The following is a 21,705-nucleotide window of genomic DNA, read 5'->3' on the forward strand; positions in this document are numbered from 1 at the left end:
GACTTTTGGCATCACCTATCAGTTACTACACACCCGTAACCCTTTGTTTTGTAAAAATGACAGATAAAGAATGCAATGCGTAATATAAAAATGTGGTGCTGAAAAGTTGGTGGGAGCTGGAGAACATGATATATTTGTCTAGTAGAATTTCCCACAAGTTGATATCATATTTTCATCAGGAAGGAGAAAGGGTAATTGGATTTAAATGTCAAGATGTTCCTTCTGTAGGTTTGAAGTCACACATCTATTTTCTCAGCTACAGTTTTCGCTTGTGATTATGAAAACTGCACCCACTTGTCACTGAAGATGACAGTCAGGAATTCTCTAGGAGTGAGTTAAATGCTGAACCATAACCTGAAGGTTTGACACGAGCAGCATAACACCACTGGTACAGACAAGAAATAAATTACTCCATTGGACTCGGTAGATCGTATGTGAAAATAGTGATTTTACTAAGAAGCAACCCAGATAAAGCTAAGAAAGATTAATCCAGCAACAGATTTCTAGTTGAGGAAAATGCAGATTCAGATGCCCAGGAGGTGAGGACAGTGCCTACGGGAGGAAAACTCTGGCAGGTTTGTTTTCCTGTCCCCCACATTTTTCTAGATGTTTAGAAGCAAATAGAATGAAACATTCCTGGAACGTCAGTGACTTCCCTAGATGGGCACTTGCGGGTCTGTTTAAAATAGTAACAAAAAGGGGTTTTAATAAATGATGTAGGAATGTGCAGATAGCTCCTAATCGAACTCCCTTGGCAGCAATTCTGTTCCACACATTTGACCTTTTCTGCTGCTCGGTGGGTGTGGGCTTCTCCCGGCTCCTGTGGAACCCGAAATAGCTTAAGCAGCACAGCTCATGCTAATTACCGTTTAGTAAAAGTGGGCAAGAGCTGTCATCTTCCTTCAGTGTCTTCCTTCAGTATTGGGAAAGGGAGTTGGGACTGCATCTTGGGTTTTTTTCTAAAATCTCTTTAAATTAGAGGAGAACCTGGGGGGTTTCCTCTCCTGTTCCTGAGGTACAAGGAGAACCTCCATAAAGGCTGTCTTCTGTGAGTGTTGGGTTCATGTTCCCGCTGTGTGCCGTGTTCAGCCGTAACCGATTACAAGTGTGAAAACGCTGCTTGTGAATCAGGATAGCATGATTTCAGTTGTGCACCCGTGCATGCTATTTGTTACAGCAATGATAAATATACTTAAAATAGACTTGTCTTACCAGAACTTTGATTTACAAGAACTGTTCTCTGTATATTTGTGCATTTTTCCATTTTCTAGCTCAGGTTCTTTTGAAGAGGATACTTGTAATGCTTTAGGAAATGCACAGCTCACGGGTACTGTTTGATACCAAGGTAATTTTTGTGCATCTCCATCAGTCTGTGCACTCTATTTTGAATATGCAGTATCTTCGCTTTCTCTTATTCTCCTCTTTTTTTCACTCCTATTCTGGACCGATCTCTCAGAGACCCAGCAGCACGAAAGGCTGGTTTACTTAGAGTTCTGCAGTGTGTAAGATTGTACCTTGGTTTGGCAAGGAAAGATGCTGAGCACCAGGGAAAGGACTAGGCATCTGTGATTGCCTGTTGGGGCAGACCAGGAGAATTCATCATGCGCTAGAGGGGAGCCACAGTAACCGGTCCAAGATGAGGGAGAAGTCTGAAAAAGTGAGGGAAAAGAAGCCCCAACCACCAGAATTCCGTGTGGCACTACTCTGCGTTTGCTAATTGGTTTCTGACTGATTTCTACTTCTTCTGCTTTGTCTTACAAGTGAAGAGCGTTTGGTAACCTGGTGGTAGAGCTCAGAAACGTTGTTCCAAGCAGACTGGTGTGCCACACAGTGTATTTGTGACAGCTCCCGAGTGGTCAGTTAAATCTCCGTGAGGTCTTGCATGGACCTCAGTTGTCCACTGCTGGAAGAGCTGGGCTTAAAGACTGCATTTGGGCTGAAGACCTCAGCCTTTATTCGGACACTGGTGGCCAACCCCCTTGGCACAGCGAGAAGAGACATAAAACAGCAGTTACTGACGCAAAACAAGTTGATTTTGTGGGGCTTGCTCAGATTTGTGAAAACATAATCCCTCCGTTGCTGTTCCTAACTAGTTCCTTTAGCTGAGTGTGGGCAAAACATTTATTCTTTCACAGGTTCAAAACCGCTCTTTCCTGAGCGGTCGCAGTCCAGGGGATTTGTGCAAAGTTCTCCTTCCTTCCTGCATACTTGGCAGTTCAAAGGAAAGAAGGTGGGAGAGCGTGTCCAGGGCCAGGGCTGATTTTCAAGGCTCCTGATGGAGAAGAGGAGAGGAAAAGTTGATGTTCCACTAATTTTCAGTGCATTGGGTGACTTGGAGCCTTCTGGACAGTGTTTCTCCCCTTCTCCTCTGGCTCACTCTCCAGGTGCCGAGGTGTTGAGCTACCAAAGCTGCTCTGCCCCAAAGTCTAATTTGACAGTTACAAATTCCTAAATGACTTGAAGTTTCTGAGTTACTTCATGAAGGCAATTCATAAGAGATACCAGGGTTGGGAGCCAGAGCCATCAGATAACCCACTGTTGTTGATGCCATCTATGATAGCCCTGTCTTATGCTTTTACAGCACCTTCCAGTTCAGTGTCCATGGTAACGAGATGCATTTGGCATCACTAAGATTGAGTGGGTGGACAGTAATAACCAGATGATAGATTACGTGTGGCAGGGTGAGTATGTGGCCACAATTATTACCAAAGACACAAGTGCAACTCCCAGTTCTTACAAATAGCTCTAAACGAGCTTTCTTCTCTGTGCATCATAAGCACGGCCTCCTTCAGACCATGGATAATCAGCAGGTTTTAGTCATTTTTACCTAAGGATGAAAAACTGCAATCCTTTTTTAGACAGTTTTACCAGTATATGCGAATTATAGCAAATAAATTAAAAAATACAACTTTATTTTTTATTTTACCATCACTGCATATCATGGCTTTACAGTCCCATGTATATCATTACTCACTGGGCTGTTATTTAAATGCTTTTTGTTATACCTACCTTTGAATATCAAGATAAATTGTTGCTTGTTACATTTGACACTGAATTCCCAGTTGCATGGGAGCTTCAGGGTGTGGTGGTCTCGTGTTGGTTTGGGGATTTGTGTTTTGTTTTTATTTTGTTTTGCTTTTTAAATCTGTGAATGCCAAAGAAATGAAACCTTTCCTTTTCTCTCCGTTTGGGCTGCCCGGAGTGCCCGGCAAGGCTCCTCCTGTAGGTGGGCAGCTTGTTCAGTACCAAATATCACACGTGTTTCATCCAGTCCCTGAAGCTGTTCTTTAAATTCCACCAGTTATACACAGGCAATACAAATTCCTCTGACTCATCATTGGCCCCGAGTAGTTTGATATTGGGACATCCAGTAGATTTTAAAGCTGGATCTTACTATTTTTAAAGTGGGATCTTACTATTTTTTTCCTTTTCCCCCCAATACGTGCAGATTGCAAAAAGGGGCCTGCAAGACCCGGGGAGGAGGCCAGGAGATCATCCCTCTTTGATACTGTCTTAATTGCCAAAAGCTTTGTAAAGGGTCACACGGCAGGCCTAGAGGCAAGTGGAAATCTAGTATGCATAAACGGTTTTTTAGGCTTAAAAAGTTTAGGAACAGCAGCTCCTGAGAGGATGAGGTATGACTCCGTGATGCCTGACAGATGTCTACCTAACCAGTGCCTGGAAAGAGTAAGAGGGTTTCCATAACCTCTCTTAGCCGCTTGCTCCGTTATAATTACCTTTTGATGTATAGAGTTTTTCCCAGTCTAAGTCCTTTTCACTGAAAATTAATCCAATTATGTCTTGTCCTCTCCCCAGCAGACACAGAGAATAATTCATCAAACTCCCTCTTAGTAAGAGCCTTTTACGTTAAGACGATTCATCTCATGTCCTCTTCTGATCCTCTCTTTTCTACATGGGGAAAAAAAAAGCAGCTGAATTTTTGAATTTTCCTCCGTGTTTAGCATTCTTACCAACTTCCTTGAAACTCCCTGTTCTGACCTGCTTGCTCTGGCAGGGTGTGCCCAGGAGCCAAAAAGATTAACTTCTCTTCAGACTCCAGCTCTCTAGGATGCCTGGCCGTAGCAGTCCCTCATCAGAACAAGAGTTTTGGGAGCGTCTTGTGTGTTTGGTCAGATCTGGGAGCACATGATCCCCTTACAGAGCCTGCCGAACGTTTCCTTAACTAAACCTAAAAATTCCTGGGTTAGGATGACCTTCACTTCTATAACTGCTCTTTACAATAATACCTTACTGTGAAATTTTGGGTTGGTTTGGGTTTTGATTGTTGTTACTTTTTAAAGTTCATTCCCTCTCTTTCTCCTTTTTGTTCAGAGGCATAAATTCCAGTAAGCTGAGTACAGGAACAGTGTTGAGGAGCAAAGGAAATTTCCCCCAAAGTACATTTTTGCTCAGGGTCAGGTAGAAGACATTCTTATTCTCTGTCGCTGCTTGTCCCTGCTCTCAGTGACACTCCAGAGCCGGCAGGAGGCTCTGTGTCCCCTGGGGTATGTGGATGTTCTCCATGATCAATAATTTATGAAGTTGGCAATTCTTAAATGATTAAATTTTCAACAATGATAGCAGGTTCCTTCTGTGCTCTTGTAGTTACATAACTATTCAGTGGGATAGTATCAACAAATGCTGAAATAAATATTTCAAAACATTTTTTTAAGTTGTTGTGACCCACATTTTGATGGACAATCTTTTACTAACACCGGGGCTGTATGAAGAGCATTCCATCTTTTGCATTTAGGATATTAATCATCTTTAGTGATGATGTCTTGCTGTAATTCCCAAGTGACTGAACTATTCTTTGTGCTCTGATATAATTTGTAAATTATGGAGATAATGATTTACTTAAAGAGAATCATATTATGTCATGGGGCAGACTGTTAGAGTTGTAAAATCCCACCAAATAAGGTGGAAATTCAGTGTGGTCACGAGGTCACTTGAGATTACTGTTTTCTAGAGCATTGCTGGTGTCCTTCCTAAAGTAAAGGCAAGATTTGGCCCCATCTTTATACTCGTCCGTGGTTTTCATATTGTTTTGGGAGCGTCATTCTCAGAAACTTGAAGTGTCCCCATGACTGTGGTTTTGCAAGATGTTTCATAAATAACAAACAGGAAAAAAAAATAGAGAAGCCTTTGAAGACCTTTGACTTGAAGGTCAAGAAAGTTAGAGAAAAACTGTTTTATGGCTCTGTCCCAGTTCTATCAAATATTTTAAATAAAAAATCTCTAGCTTGCAGAGGCTGGCCAGCTTCTAATTTCTGAAGAAATGAATTTAAATAAGAATTTAATTGCTGAAGAAAAATGTTACCAATTATGTGTAAAGGAGAGGAAAATGAAATATGACTTATTTTTTATGCAGGAAGGAAACTTACTATGATATTCCGCAGTAATTTAATCTGTAAGAGCTGCTTTGAAGTAGTGCACAACGGAAAGGGGAAAAAGTTGAATCTAGTTCTAGGCACAGACCCCTGATACGGACAAGGCTCTGAGGACCCTTCACACCCCACTAAAGCAGTAAAGGTTTCTGTCCCTCCGGCATACTCTGCAGGAGATCCTGTTTTCTCCAGTGATGATCTTTCTATTTCCTCAAGCTTCCTATAATAGTTAAATCCCAGTCAGTGGTAAAAACCTGTGGTGGAATTTCTAGGCTGGATGTATGGCTGTCGCTGGATTACTGTCACCTTCTTGTTCCCAGGGAATACAGGAAACTAGGAGTTGGGTTTCTGCTGATCGACATCTTTTATCATAATCCCTTAAAGTAAACCTTGATTTGTGCCGAGCACGTGGAGGATCCCTGCCCAGCCTTGCTGTTGGGCAGCCTCACGCAGGGCTGTGCAGTAGTGTCCATGGGCATTGCTCAGCTGGGACTCTGCAGGAGGAGAATGAATTGGGACCAGGAACTAAACGAATAGAGCTCTGGTGTATCAATAACAAAATGAAGTGAATACTGCATTTAAATGTCAGCTACCTGGCTTTAATTTTGAGTTGTAGGGTTGCTCTCCAAGTAGTTACACTGAGTGTGTGACTGGGTGCTCTTGCCCATCGCCCTCCCAGCATCTCTGCTTTCTTTGCAGTAGCATCAGCCCCATTTCTCTAATTGGCTTTATTGCATTGTCGGTGTCCTTCTCCAGCGACCAGCAAGGCAGCGTGTTTCTGTTACTGGTTTCGTCTTCTGTGAATTATAAGACTGATTACTTCCCCCTTCCTGTTAATATCTCTCCAGTTTATGGCAGACAATATCCCTGGCTATGCCTTAAGCGAAGAGGAATCTGGCTTGCAGCGGGTAGGAACCCCAAGCTGTTTACTCATGGAGCTCATTTTAATCTCTGGAGCTGTGATCATGAAGTGCAATGCAGTTATTTCTTTATCTCTAAATTAAGGTAATTGTGGGGGTGGATTTATGGGGAGGTTTAGTTATATCAAATAGAAATTTTTGTTTGTTTGTTTTGTTGGATGGTTCTGAAAGCCGGAGAGCTGGGGATAAAGAAACTAAACCAATTTCTTGCTGCGTGTGAGGATCGTTAGTCTGCCTCATCTATTGTTAGGAAGCAGGATAACTCTACGGATGAGTTTGCTTGTTGCAGAGATGTAAGATAATAGAGATTGAGGCTGAATTTGTTTCTGAACTCTTTGTGAAAATATTATGGTTTACATCCAGCCTCCTCTAGCAACAGTAAAATTGCCACCGTGAAACAAAGGAATATTGAGATAATATAATACCGAGGTTTTCTTAGTAGAGATTTGAATATACCAGTTACATACCGTGTTTTCAGCTAAGTCTGTTGTCACCAACTAGATCTAAAGTAGAAGGTGGGTTTGGGTGACAGAAGATATTTTCCTTCATAAAATTCTGTCTAATATCAGGAGGATTTGAAGTATTTTTCCCTTTGCTTCACAGCAAATCCCCTCAGGAGGTGGGCTCGCGGTTGCGTGTGACCGGGTTGTGGTGTTTTCCCACATTCCCCTTTGCAGCTGAGCTGCTGCTGCTGCCTTCGGACACGCTCCACGTCATGGCAATGGTGAACTGAGATTTATTTGCCGGAAGAATCCTCATTGAGGTTTCCAGAGGAGGCAAACAGCCCGCACGGGCAGTGGCAGGGACTGAGATGAATAGCACTAACTTATAAAGCTTTTGTAATTCAATTGTACTTTAGTTGTGTATTTGTACACTTCTCTTCCCAGGCGATGTATTTAACAGCCTCTGGAATTTATGACACATTCCAGTGGTGTATCGCAAAGTTTGGCAAAAGACTTATGTCAGAGCTATCCTTTTTTTTTCTTGAAGTTGGTGCTATTTCCTTCCTGCTCGTGAATCTGTGCCATTCTGATTGCTGCGATATTACATCTGCCAGGGATGACTTGTACCCCCAAGAACTTGTGGTTGGTTTTGGAATGCATTGAGGTTCAGGATTCCTATCATATTTATATGCTAATGTTTTAAACAGATGAATTCTCCCTCCCTCATTTTACCTAATGAATGATGACCTTACTTCTCTGCTTCCCATTTAGTAATATATTTGGACATTAAGTATAAATCTTCTTAGCAAAAGAATTGCTTATGTATGTTTGCCACATGATATATCTCTCTTTTGGTGTGAGCAAATGTTTTGTTTAAACAGGAAAACAAATTCCCTAGCATCTTTCTTTTCTTTTTTTCTTTTTTTATGCACAGTTAGGTACTTCAGCAGGGTTATAATGATAATATATAGCTAGTGTGCTGCATTATGAGGACTCTAAGTACATAATGTAGTAGATCTATTATGTGAAAGTATACTTTACTAAAAAAACCTCATTTGATGCTTGAAATCATGGGAGTCAGTTCACGTTGAAGTATATACTCTGCACTCTTTGCCTGTTCACTGGAAAAAAGTGTGTTTGTGTTGAACTAAGGGGTGTTCGGGTTTTGGTTTTGTTCTGCCTCCCTCCCCCCCCGCCCCCGAACTTCCAGCAATCCAGAAAAAGTCCTTCCCACAGGAGCAGAACCATGGGCATGAACTAAAATTTTAAGTCCACTGTTTTCCACCCTGATGATAGTACAACATTTTCTGTTAACTATGTCAGCTGAGTAAAATGACATACTAAAAGCATCCATTCTCATTCTTCAGGATGGGAATGACTCCGTTATCTTACACAGATCAGTGTGTAGCACCAAGAATAAATATTTAGTTCTTCATACAAAGCCTTTCTAAATCAGGATGGCATTTGTGATATAAGCCACGTGCTTGTTGAAGGACAGGATATTCCCAGGATTTTGCTTTAACGGGTTTGTTAAATGTGACAGAGGCTGAAGGAGGATTTTCAGTGTGCACTCTACAGGTGCCTGCTGGGCTGAAGGCCCCGGCAGAAAGAAGTCATCCTCATACCAATGGGCTGGAATAGAGCTTGTAGCTGATTATTAGGCCAGCTATTGATCACCTGTGTCACTGGAGAGGAGGGCAGGTTTGAGATAGACCTGACGTTTGCAGTAAACACTTTAACGGTGTTACCTACGTGCACGAATATTTTATATTTTAGATGTCTGATGGTGAGGGTATTAATGTTGGGATTAAAAGACTTGACCCTGCCGCTGCCCCTGCAGAACCCCTGCGGACGCTAAAGGAGGCTCTGACATGAAGTTCTGCAGCGAAGTGCTTTGAAAATTATGCCAAAGAGGGAAAGAGGAAGAGGACAAAGAAACAGCATCAAGGCCGTGCATTTTGGGCCCTAGGAGTGAAGTGGAGCAGCTGTGAGCAAAAGCGCCTTCAAACAAAGACTGACACAAACCTGTGAAATGACCTTTACCCGCAGCGCGTGGACACGATCGGTGAATTCCAGAAAAGCTGGGGTGGTGTGTGGGAGCTTAACGAGCGCTGGGGAAAGGGCAAACACGAAATTAGAGATGAATTAGTTTGTTGTAACTTAAGATATTTGTCATCTCGTTCAGGCAGGATGTTTTCAGTTATTTCCATCGTAAGAGTTGAGATTAATCAACGCTTTTAAAATTGAAATGCATGGAGCAGTTTGGGAAAGATCTAATACCTTTTATATTCAGCGGAGATGGTGATACCTGAGAGAGGGAGGTAATGAATGAATGACAGGCTGAGTGGAAGCTCTGCGTGTGTGAAGAAAGGGAAAAAGTGAGATTTCTACAGAAGATATTTTTAGAAGTGGCTAAATCACATCAAATGCAGTTATATAGCGTGTTTCTGCTTGAAAGGGTGAAGTTAGAACTGTTTGATTCATATGGCATATTACAGATCTCCTATTTATTTTAGCTTTTACTCATCAAAAAGGATCCGTAAAGAGATTCTGTCCAGGTGAGAAAGAATAAAGGATAAGAAAATAATGGTTTGACATTTTTGATTTTCCCCTTAATGTCTTATAACTCCCAAGAAATCCCAATTTTGAAATGTTGGCAGAAAAAAAGGTGCTGGTTCCAGAGACCCTGTAGCTAGTACCTGTGCAGCTGGGTGCGATGCACGGCTGCGGGGGATGCACGGCTGCGGGGAATGCACGGCTGCGGGCGATGCACGCCTGGGTGCGCAGAGGCAGCTCCTGGCCCGGAGGCAGTTATTGGTGCTGCGGTGTGTGACCAGGCTGGCACTGATGGAGAGGAGCTGTGTAAACAGGTTTCTTGCCAAGCCAATTGCCATTAGAGCCCCCAGTAATAGGAATTTCAAATACGGGATTAGAGATTCCAGAGTAACTTTAAATTAGAAATGAAGTTGGCTGGGCTGGTGGAAGCACTGTCAACAGCAGCCGCCTTCAAAATCACGGGCAACAAAATTGTTTGCAGATTTTACAAATAAATAAGGAGTAGGATTTATTATTATTATTTTTTTTAATATACGTCCTGTAACTTTATGGGCAGTTAACAAGCCTTATTTGCTGACGGTGTGACACCTCCACGTGCAGTTTCTCCTTTTTGAAGATGCCAAACGATCAATGCAAGGATTGCGGGGTGTGCGGGGAACTGACCAAAGAGAAGATCACAACAGACCCTATTAAAAGGGATATTATCAGACGGCAATTACTAATGATGTTCTTCAGAGATCAGGCCTGGCTTAAGCATGCTCGTGGTGTGATTAGGGACGTGTGCGGTAGAAGCAGAGGTGCTCTGAGATCTGGGGATCTGGGGATGGCCTGAGCGGGGCGAGGGGCTGCCGACACCAGAGCCTGCAAAATCACACGCAAAATTAACGGCACAAATTTGCTGTTTTAGGGGTCAAACATAACTTTAGGGTACGAGCATAAAGCTTTTGGACGTTAACAGAGGTGGCAAAGGTCTGGCGGGCTGGAGAAGGGCTGGAGGAGCCGTTGGCGGTGAGGAAGCTCAACCCCTGCCAAAGGGATTTGTCCCTCTGCTGCTCAGGTGTGCTGCAGCTGAGCCACGACGCTCCTGGGTGTGCCTGTCAGGATTTCTTGTGGTTTTTTTCTCACCAGGGTATCAGAGCTGGAAAATCTTCCATATTACAGCCAGGTATTTCTTTTGTCTGGGTGGTGGAAGGCGTACAATGCTCATTTTCAAAGTCTGTTATGAGTCTACTCTATGTTAATTTGCTATTGAATTACTGTGCCCGGAGCTAGGAGCTTTAGGAAGCACAGGCTTCGGTATTAGATAAAAACCTATTCAGTCTGCTTTGACACCAGTTCCCCATGCTGCACGACGTTCGTTTGTTTCCAAGCTACAATTTCCTCTGTGTTTGTATTAGAGAACAATGCTGCGAATGCACAAAGGAATGTCACAAGCGGGTAGAGATCAAAGTGGCCACCTACCAGACTCAGAAAAAAGTAAAGGCTTGATTTGAAAGGTGCTAAAGTTAAAATGATGGAATTTGGCACTGTAGGCTGAAATGCACAATTCTGTCTGTAATTCTTTCAATTTCCTTTTCAGGAGAGGCTAAGTGGCTGAAAATTCTAATTGATTAATTTTATACTGATACCTTTGGGCACCTATGGCGCACCAGAAAGTCTCTAAAAAGTGTGACGTTCTTGCTTGCTTTGCATGTAGTTGAAAAAAATTATCTCGGGAATTATCTCAGGTGGTATATGGTCATGGCATGTGTCACATGGTTAGCAATTACCAAATTATAAGATTTTCTGGAGTTAATTTCCCATTATATGAATATTTTTCTCTTCTGTCCCTGTTTTCCACTCAGAGGCTACTAAAACCCCTAATGGAATGACAATTAATACAGCATTTTTGGATTTACATTGGCTAAAATGTCACTGATGCAGCGGAAAAACTATTAATTAGGTTCCTGCGGTGGGGGGTTGTGCCATCCTCTGCCCCTGTACCCCCGGGGTGTCCCCGGTGCCAGCGCTGCTGGCAGAGCTGTCTGCTCTCCATGTCCCAGCAGCGAGAAGAATCTCGGCTGTTTCTGTGCCCTTTGCCGGGATGATCCCATCTCCCCTGCACGGGGAAGTGCTGGAAAAAATCATCACTTTCCTCTTTTAAAACTGGCTTTGCAAAAACTCCTGCCAAGAGCAGCCTGGCGTTGTGAGGATGGGAGCTTAGATAACCTTACAGGTCTTCTTTTTCCTGGATTTCAAGACATCTTTGAAGGTGTGAAATTTCCCTAATGGGTGTGAGAGACCATGCACTTATATCACTGGTCCCCAAATCAGGCTCTGGCCAGCAAAGAAACCCCACTCAGCCCAGGTTTAAGCTTCGCCTGCTGGGGGACCGTCTGCTGAGAAGTCTGAGAATCTCCAGGCTTGTTCTGGGGCAATAAAATTTCTCAAAACCAGGGTGATTAACGGGAAGGTCTCCGGGTTGTGAATGTGAAACTTCAGAGAACAAAAGTTGTAAGTGAAAAAACAAATCATTCTCTTTCAGCTCCATGTTCACCGTGACACCTCCAATATTTAGGTAGCTGTAGATGCACATAAATTTCCACAAGCAGAGGTCAGAGCTTTAAAACACCGGGGTGTAAACTGCATCCTTGGTACCAGCTGAACGACCTCCAGAGCCCGGAGACCCCTGCAGCTGTTGAAAGGTTGATGGATACACAAGGTGAAAGGTGTGTGAAATAGTCAAAATGAAATGAAACACCACAGCGAATTTTATTTATTTTCCTGCATGCTGATGAATTTGACAGTGTCTGTTGCACATATTTTATTAATGTGTTCAAATATATAGCCTGAAAAAATAGAGCTGATGAAATGAGATATGTTGGAGATGCCTTTCTCAAATAAGGCTTTTATACCCACGTATGGTGTATGCTTTCCAACAAAAATAATGGCTCTTGGCTAAAATTGTGGGGAGGAACATAGTATTCTGAAGTCTCAGATCTACAGTTAATCTTTTCTGAGTTCAGTTCAGTGTTTCATGAGTAATGAGGGTCCAGTGCCCTCAGGTCCAAATGCTCCAGTGGGATTTATTGGCATTGCCCATCACCTGGTTGCTGGGCCACTGAGGGCATTGCCACACGTGCCGTGGTGAGGGGGAGGCACAGGAAGAAAAGAAAATGAGGAACTGTGTTGTTTAGCAAGATTATTTCTGGGAAACTTCTCTTTTCACCCAGCATTGCTGGCTTGTCTCGTAAGAACGTGAATGTCTTTGACCAATGGTGTATCGTCCCTCTGCCCAGAGACAGATCTCTACCTGTTTTCTTTGAAGCCCTAAAAGAAATGGACCATTCCTAAAGAGATATAAAATATGAAGTTTCATTATATTTTGGGAGCTCCAGTTGCTATCCAGTGTTACAAACTGCTTTTCTAGGGATTGCACATCCACCACTGCTGCTGACTTTGGAGCAATGGGGTTTTTTCAGCTGTTTTGAGTCCACAAGGGCTCTACCAAAATGTTTTGAATGCCACAAGCCACAAGAAAACCTTCAATTAGCGTTTCCGCCCCATTAACCATCAGAGATCCCATACCTTACATTCACTTCACTGCTTGGGAAGCTACTTATTAATTAGTTTTTTTGGTTTTGTTTTAAAGGACAGAGTGTAATTTGAATGTGTTTGCTGAATACATTCTGCCTGAGACCAGGATAACAGTTCAGAGATCTCTAAAGAGCTACAGTCCTTTCCAGTCGCTTATCAAACCATCTGGCTTTTTATATTCTGTACCGTGATGCTTGAAATATGTGGCTGCTGCATTTTGTTACCTCCAGAAATGTCATTTTCTGTTGAGGAATGTTCAGGTGATCTCATCTCTTTGCTGCAGGCTTGGCACACGATATTTTCTAATATTGTTTTAAGGTTAAATGCAATTGATAAGATATTTCCCTGTGCGCGCTGGGACCGGGAGCTTGTCAGACACAGGAGGGAAGGGAGCCCGGCAGGGCTGTGGCGAGCAAAGAGCTGGGTTAGACCCGGTTTATGTGCCGTTGTGGTGGTGTCACTGCTGCATCCTTCACTGGCTCTTCCCCACTACCCTGCCTTTCTTTGGGCAGTTTGTGGCCAACGCAGGATGCGTCTCGTTTAGCAGCTGCCATCCCTCTTGTGGATGGTCCCTTGGAGCCTGCGCTTGGGTCACACCAACCCCATGCAGCGCTCCAGGCTTGGGGCAGAGTGGCTGGAGCTGCCTGGCGGAAAAGGACCTGGGGGTGTTGGTCAACTGTGGGCTGAACATGAGCCAGCAGTGTGCCCAGGTGGCCAAGAAGGCCAATGGCATCCTGGCCTGTGTCAGGAACAGCGTGGTGAGTAGGACTCAGGAGGCGATCGTCCCCCTGTACTGGGCACTGGTGAGGCCCCACCTCAAGGGCTGTGTCCAGTTTTGGGCCCCTCATGAGAAAAAGGACATTGAGGGGCTGGAGCGTGTCCAGAGAAGGGCAACGGAGCTGGTGAGGGGTCTGGAGCACAAGTCTTATGAGGAGCAGCTGAGGGAGCTGGGGGTGTTCAGCCTGGAGAAAAGGAGGCTGTGGGGAGACCTTCTCGCTCTCTCCAACTCCCTGAAAGGAGGGTGTAGCCAGGGGGGGTCAGTCTCTTCTCCCAAGGAACAGGTGATGGGACAAGAGGAAATGGCCTCAAGTTGCACCAGGGGAGGTTCAGATTGGACATTAGGAAAAATTCTTACATGGAAAGGGTTATTAAGCCTTGGAATGGGCTGCCCAGGGAAGGGGTTGAGGCACCATCCCTGGAGGTATTTAAAAGCTGGGTAGACATAGTGCTTAGTGACATGGTTTAGTGATAGTTTTTATCAGTTAGGTTGATGGTTGGACTGGGTGACCTTAAAGGTCCCTTCCAACCCAGACAATTCTATGATTCCATGATTTTTACTGAGGATTTTATATATTTCTGCAGCCAGAGCTCTCAACGTTTCTGTGGGTTGCTGTCAGAAAGGCTCCCCACAGTGTCCATCCCTGGGTGTCTCCAGCGAGGGAGGGCGTTTCCTGAGCCTAACACCGGTAAGCCAGTGTGTGAGGATTTATCGCGAACAAAGGTTTTGTGTCAATTTTCCATCGGAGCATGAGCCTTTCGGTGGAGAGCAGTCAGCGTAGGAGGGAATGCCATCATGGTATTTTGATGGCGTCCCCAGCCAGGGACACGCGGCAGTCTGTCCCTCCAGTCAAACAATGCACAACTACTGCTGACTTATTTCAGGTATGAATTGTAACACATATTTTTAAAGCAAGTCTCATAACAAAGGGCAAAATGTTCTGTGCCAGTGAGAGCTGCTGGAGATTGCAGTGTCAGCCCCTGGATCCTGCCTGGCCCCTGGATCCTCCCTGTCTCATTGGTTTATCGGGAAGTGAGCTCGGTCCGGTAACAGAGACTGACACTGCGAATGGCTTGTGTGTGGAGGTTGTCATGCAGGGACCTAGGTCTGCCAACATCTCATGTCCTTCTTAATATTTGGATTTGGGTAAAATTTGGATAACTCCCAACACAGTGTTGGGCTTGCTTAGTTTATACCATGTTAAATGATGGGATGGGAATTGCGTGCAGATAACAGAGGACAGCTTGGTTGGTTTCAAGAGTCAGAATTCCCAGGATTTATTCCTCCCTCTTCCAGGACTTTCCTGTGGGATGCAGTTAACAGGATTCTCTTTATTTAACCTCCCAGGAAAGGCGGGATGCAATGCTGCAGAAGCGTTACTGCGGACAGGCAGCCGGGCTCCTACCCCATCAGCGTTTCCCAAGTGCTTTGAGTTCCCTGGATCGAAGCTATTTCAATGGCCAGATGCGAGAGGCCGGCAGCAGTCATGCTGGCAGCTGTCCTGGCACTGTGCGCTTGATGGGAGAACTTTACAAGTTGTAAGGGAAGAGGAGAGAAGTTTATGCTGCCCTCAAGTTCACGTGCGACGGGCAGACTTTGTCCCGCTGGCCTTCGAGGTGCCCGTGCGGTGCCGAGGTCTGTCAGGCTTCGTTTGGAAGGTGCCCGCGGGTCGTGATTAGAGCGCGGAGCGCTCGGGGAAATACGTTGCCGAGTTATTAGGAGGGAATTACTTTCAGCGTCAGCTCTTGAGCGTGAAGCCAAGTGACAGACTAAAAGCATTCAAAGCAGCTCGTGCTTAATTCCATCTGCCAGTAACAGCTTCTTCATTAGGGGGAAAAGGAGGGAAGGAAATACAAAGGAAGGCTCATGTAATATCCCTGCGCGTTTGCAAGCTTGTTTCCTGCCATACGTAATTGCAGTTATCGGTTTCCACTTATAACCCAGCAATTCCCTTAGTGAGTGTAGTTCCTGTTTGTTCGATAGGAGCAGTAGGAATTCTGGTGGAAGACTTAGTCTGATGCGTTTTGGCCCAATTTTTAAAGGGTGTTTTGAAGCCTGGTTCCTGTAATGGAAGTTGCACCTACGTTTTCAGGTGGCTGCAGATGATTTAACCAGGCACGGTTTGTAAGAGCTGTGTGTGAGGGGGACGGCATCGCGGGAAGCGCTCTGGGAGCAGAGGGTGAGACAGTGCTGCAGCAGGCATTTATTTGGCATTTATTTAGTGGTCTGTCTGGGCAATCTCTGCATTTGTCTGAAATTCTGTGGTCCTGCCAACTGCATTTCACGTCCAGTGTTTCTGACTGACAAAAGGTCATAAGAATTGCAATTCTTTGTTTTCCTTCTCCATTGCTTCTAACACTGTAAAAGATCAAAGCTTCGAGTGAGTTCTGACTGTACGTTTGTATTCCTTGGAATTCCTGGAAAACGTTGCATGATTTTGACACAGACTGAAATTCGATGTGGTTCTGACCCAGCTTGGCGTTGAAGGATGGGGATTTTATCCCAGCCTGAGTTTGCAGCTCAAGACACAACACTCTGCGCGTTGCTCAAACGAGATCGTAGCAGCCAATGCCCCAGTCCCTGCACCGACTGCTTCAGGGCTGCTCGTGTTTAATGTACAGCAGAAAGAGAGACCGCAAAGCAATTTCCTCCCTGTCAGTCACAATTCCCAGACCCTCCGTGGTCCAACAGCACCTTTTTGACCTATTTGCTCAAAAACAGGTGGACTCTGCAACGGCAGCAGTTTATCACTGAAATTCCAGTTCATAGCAAGGATGGGAATATTTCTTTCCCTCCCAGTTAGCGATGGTTTTCCCCGCAGCAAGGGAAGGCTAATGATTTAAATTGAACTTATCAATTTAATCGTTTCTCTACTTCATAAGGAATTGTTTCTAATTTATATTTTTACTAAGAACATTCCAAATAGTCATGTGTCGTGCTTGAAGCATAAGTTTCAGAAGTTTGGAGCGTTACAGGTTTCTTGCTTCAGACAGTTTTCATTTTGTGTGCGTGACCCGTGAGTATTTACGAATAAAGAAGCCAGTTGTGGTGCATCCTGATTTGGGGACTTGGAGGAAAACTTGAAAGTGCTGCCTCTTGGGCAAAGTGGACGGAACAAATCTGATTTACAGACTTGTGCGGGATTTCCCAAAGCTTTTAAGCAGTTTAAGACCCCAAGTACCATCGACTTGAAAGTCAGTAAGATGTTTCTGAGAATCCAGCCCGCAGTCGGGTATTTTATAACATGTAAATTCCTCTGCAGCAAAGTCAAGCAAAAAAACCGCGGTTCCTGCCCACACCGAGCCACATCCTGGCCTGCAGCTGGACCTTCTCACGCGGGGCCATCGCAGTCATGCCTTTAGTGACCCCGGGGCGGGGACCAAGGAAATCCAGCAGGTTTAAAATCTTACAATTAAAACTTAATATCTAGGCCACAAAAGTTTCAGTGCAGGCATGGAGATTTGGGGGGGAAATCTATATTGTGTATTTATAGGCAGGAGTCATGTGGCTTCTTTGCCTTTGGGTATTTACGTGCTCGCTGTACTGCTCCTGAAGACCTAAGTTACCAACACAACTTTGGGTTGTGGATTATTTATTTTATTTTTTATTTTTTATTTTTTGGTGGGGGCTCATTTTGTCTTTCTTTTAGGCAGCCAATTTGGGTATTTTCATTAGGAAAGCAGGCTTTCTGTGTATTGAAGGAAGAGAGAGGGGCAATGAGAAGATGTGAACACCTTCCTTTGGATTCACAGCAAAACAAAGCACAGCGAAAAGCTGTGCAGTCGTGGGCCATCTTTCATTACTGGAATCACAGAGCTCCATTTTTTTTTCCCCCCAAGTAGAGGCTTAGAGTCAGGACTAACAAAAACATATTTCTGGGCAAGGAGAGCACGAGAAGGCAAACTACCCCTTAAATCTGTGGCAGCAGAGATGAGGTTTATAGTTGCATGATGATGGTATGGTTTGTACTCGTTTTAATGTTATACCAATGTGGAGACAAAGGGGATTTACTATTCCTGGATGCTTAAATTTTCATTGCATTTAATTTTTATTGGAACTGCAGCTGTAATAACTAGTGTGTTTTCTCCCCCTCTGCTGCTTTTCCTTCCCTGCTGCCACGCTCGAGAAATGAAGAAAGGTGTCACAGCAAGAGAAGCGCGTCTGTGTTGCCGTGCTTTGACAGCTTCCCCGTCTCTGCCCACGAATCCTTACTCAGGCACTGCAAACACAGACAGTTCAGTTTGCATTTTTCTCTCTTTCATAATATTACCTATTTATAACAGAAAATAAAAATTAATGTGTCGGGTCTCTCTAGCGTGCTTCCCGGCTACCTGGTGGAATTTCAGCTGAAGCAGGAGAAAGCCCGCTGAGGAAGGCATTTTCCTCCAGACACATCTCAGCCTTTACAGAAGGGGCTGAAATGAAGGTTGGAGACGTGCCTCTTCATTCGCTCTTTCTGGACAGGAAACCTGATTTTGTTCCCGGTCTGACAAACCCATCTCATCTTTGTAATCCCTACCAACTCTCATTTTTCTTTTCCTCGCCCTGCAGTATTTTCTGCTCTTTGCTGAAATGGCTGTCCGGAGGAGGCAATGAGTTTTGTGGGAGCGGGAGGCCGGTCAGATACTCAGAAGTGATGACTCCTGTGGCGGTGGCACATGGAGAGCCATGGATGTGGGGAGGGCTGGGGAAAGGCGGGCTCTCCTGAGCGTCACACGGATGAGTAAATGCATTCCCTGGTGCTGGGAAGTTTAACAGACCTATGAACGTGGCTCAGTGACACCAAACGTGCCAAGTGCGTGTGTGTGTGTATCTATAGACTCTCAATGTACGTGTGCCTATGCCCTCTAGCAATAATACCCAGTACTGCTGGAAGAACAAGGAGAACTCAAATGTAAGTGGTCAGTGACGTTCTGTATCAGCCCTCATAAATCTGTCCGTGCGGGGGAAAATAGCTTGGCGCTGAGGACGTACATGGCTGATTTTGAATCGGTGCCTGTTTGTACCTTAATCCACTGGAGAGTTTGTTCAGGAACAGTTAGTTCATCCTTGTGAAAACATTAGCCTTCTGTTGCTGCCAAGGTCATTGTCGGCTCCGGTTATCCGGTGCCCTGGGACCCATTTCCAAACCGGTGGAGTCCTTGGAAGGTTTACTTCAGTCTCTGTCCTTGTCTCCAGTATAGACATATAATAAATACCTGTTACTATTCTTAACACAAAGCAGATGTGTTCTTCTGGGCAGTCCTTCAGCAACGTACAGAGCGCTAAGACCGTTCCACTGAAGTGAGAGCAAAGAGGTTACTTGGTTTTTGTCTTTTTCCGGAGTATGTTGCACTTGTCTGTGGTCTCTTACCACAAAGTGGGTGTTGCTGGAATAATATCACTGGGAAAGGGTGAGCTTTTGTGTCTCCCAGGTGCGTGGTCTGTGAACCTTGAACCTCTGAACTTTGGCGGTTCCAATTCTTTGCCATTCAGCCCCAGGCCAGCCTCCTAGAGCCATAATTGAGCCTTAATTAGAAAGCATAAAATTAGCATGTGAGAATTCTCCTAATTGGGACACCATAGTGGACCCACTATCGCCCTTAAAGGTTAAGTAATTTATTCTGTCAAGCTTTGAATGTAGCACGTTGGCGTGTGGTAGGAAGAATTCATGGGCAGCTGATAAGTCTAAGAAGGCAAAATACGCTATCAATTAAAGTAAATTCATAAAATATTCACTGCAGTTCATCTTTTGGGTTTTTTTCTAGTCTTTTTTGGGCAGCTTGTTTGATAAAAGACAAGAGATGAACATTTCATGCCTAATCAACACCTGGTAAAACACCGCTTTACTTCTCGATACTGGCCGAATGTCGCCACTAAGCAGAATATTTGATAATGCTGTCATGCTCAAGCAGCAGCTTTTGTCAGTTGCCATCATGAAACAGAATTGCTTTCCTTGAGGAAAGCCCAATTAAGAGAATTCTGGAGAGCAGTGAGTAGTCTGCTGTGCTCCTAATGCTATTGATCACACAACAGATTCCTTTGATGATGGCCCTAAATCAGGCCAAAGACTTCTGTGAAGATAGTTTCATTTTTCATGTACGCGAACACATATGAAAAACGAAATAATGATTTTTTTTTTTTTCTTTATTTTGGATTTATTGAAGCCTCGTAACTGCTCATTCAGACTTTGGGTTCCTATTCTATATACAAAGGCCTATAATGCAAGCTAAAATATGAGGGATTAACGTTCAAATATCTATCAATAATATGAGAATAATGAAATAGATGTGTACAAATGAGTGCCGTGATGTTTCATATGGTAATTGAAGATGGAAGTTACATTTTCATGTGAATTTTGACACGTGGATTAGACATGGATTTGACACATGCTTAAAGGTTGGAAATTGGAAATGATAATTTGTGCTGTAGTTCCAAGTAACAGAAAGAATCAGTTGCACAAAACGTTTCAACAGCTTATTTCCTGACCTTCACTGTGGAAAATCCCATGTTTTTCTACCTTCTAAAATGCTCAAATTTGATAGGAGAATGGGAGAGTTGATTACGAGTGGAAAATTGACCTTTTGTTCTGAATTTAAAACACATTTCCGTCTTCTGCAAAATCCTCAGTTTTCTTATTACCAAAATCAACATTATCTGTCAACAATGCAAAGGGCGAATGTGATTAACCACCCACTCACTTGGAACAAGTGGTATCTTGATTCATTTAATTTAGAACGTCTAAGGCTGTCAGCGGCTCGCCATCTGCTCGGGGTACCTGCTCTGCTCTGCAGTGCCCCGGGAGCGATGCGCGGGCTGGGCTACCTGGGAGAGACCGGGTCTGCTCATCTGTGTCTTGAGAACGTTTGTGTAGTTTTCACTCGGATAAAAACACGGCAACATTGCGAATGCTTCAGAAGGTGTAAATTAATTGCTCCCCAGATCGAATCTGTACTGCCTCTGATGTAATTTGTGTCAATTGTGTCTATAGTAAAAAGAGACCACATGGCATTGAAAATTGACTGTATGTGCCCAAATGAAGATCTTGTCATCTTGCAAACATTTCTAAAGATGAGTATCCTAGCTGCTCTTTCATTGTTTCTCAAAATATTTCTGAATGGGCACCAACCCAAAATAATGCTAGAAGATGGAACTCTAATATTTGGATTTTTACTTCAGCTTTTTGGGTTCATTTCAGCTGGGATGGAGTTTTGATAGAGCAGAAGATGCTTGAGCTGCTCCCCTTCCCTCGCCTCTGGAGCGGCTGCTTTGGGTGGTGGGTTGGGCACGGTTTGTGGCATAGGAAGGTGCCAAAGTTTGTTTTCTCAGCTGCATCTTTTATATAAATAAATACAAAATATCAGTTCCCAGTTTATCAACCTGGCACCTTTCATGACCATGAAAGCTTTTGAGCTTGCTGGGGTCTAATATCGATCCTAATTTGCATTCTACTTGGAATTAAAAGTATGCCTTCTGGAAAAGCAGCCTGAATTGGTAAAATCAGCGCCAGTGATACAACAACAAGTTGTTGAATGCTCTTTGTAATGAACTGTGGAGGAACGGTAAAAATACATTACTCTTAAATAGGAAATAGAATGCCAGAGACTGTGTTAAAATTAAAGTAAAACAGAAGATCTAACCAATGAGAGGAGGTAACACTGGCTAATGATTTCTATCCCATCTTCAACTTGGCACCAAATGCTGCAGATGCACAAAAGCTGGCATCAAAACCCACACAAGCTCACAGAAGTCGTTCCCGGGGCTAATATGCCTTGCAGTAGAAGCTGAATTTTTCTGGGTGTCAAGTATACCGCCCCTTGTTTCATTTTCTTTCTTAAAATACTCAGGAGTTTCTCATCTTGCCGTGCTACAAACCTTGGCAGGTTTAAAATTCTTCTTTGTGAACATAACTAGTGCAGATTCAAGCATTTTTCAGAGTAATTTCCACAACTTGGCCTGTGTGTGACCACGTAGCGTCTTGGGAAGGAAGGAAGGAGAGAGATTTTGGAAGTCCTACAGAAAGCGTACGTGGGGTGCCTTCAGAATCAGCTCGGTGTTTCGGGAGC

At 44.0% G+C, this 21,705-nt stretch overlaps 1 protein-coding gene across 1 annotated transcript in view; it reads right to left on the minus strand.

The window, feature by feature from the left end:
- Window positions 1-21,705, minus strand: part of CHST8 (carbohydrate sulfotransferase 8) — a 121,209-nt gene that overhangs the window by 45,776 nt on the left and 53,728 nt on the right. Inside the window, exons 2-3 of the mRNA XM_074158101.1 lie at window positions 17,873-17,879; window positions 3,653-3,678 (exon numbers count right to left, since the gene is read on the minus strand). Coding sequence (XP_074014202.1) covers window positions 3,653-3,678; window positions 17,873-17,879 — 33 coding nt within the window. The remainder of the gene's footprint in view (window positions 1-3,652; window positions 3,679-17,872; window positions 17,880-21,705) is intronic.

Source organism: Numenius arquata, chromosome 13 (genome assembly GCF_964106895.1).
Source record: "Numenius arquata chromosome 13, bNumArq3.hap1.1, whole genome shotgun sequence".
Lineage (NCBI taxonomy): Eukaryota > Metazoa > Chordata > Aves > Charadriiformes > Scolopacidae > Numenius > Numenius arquata.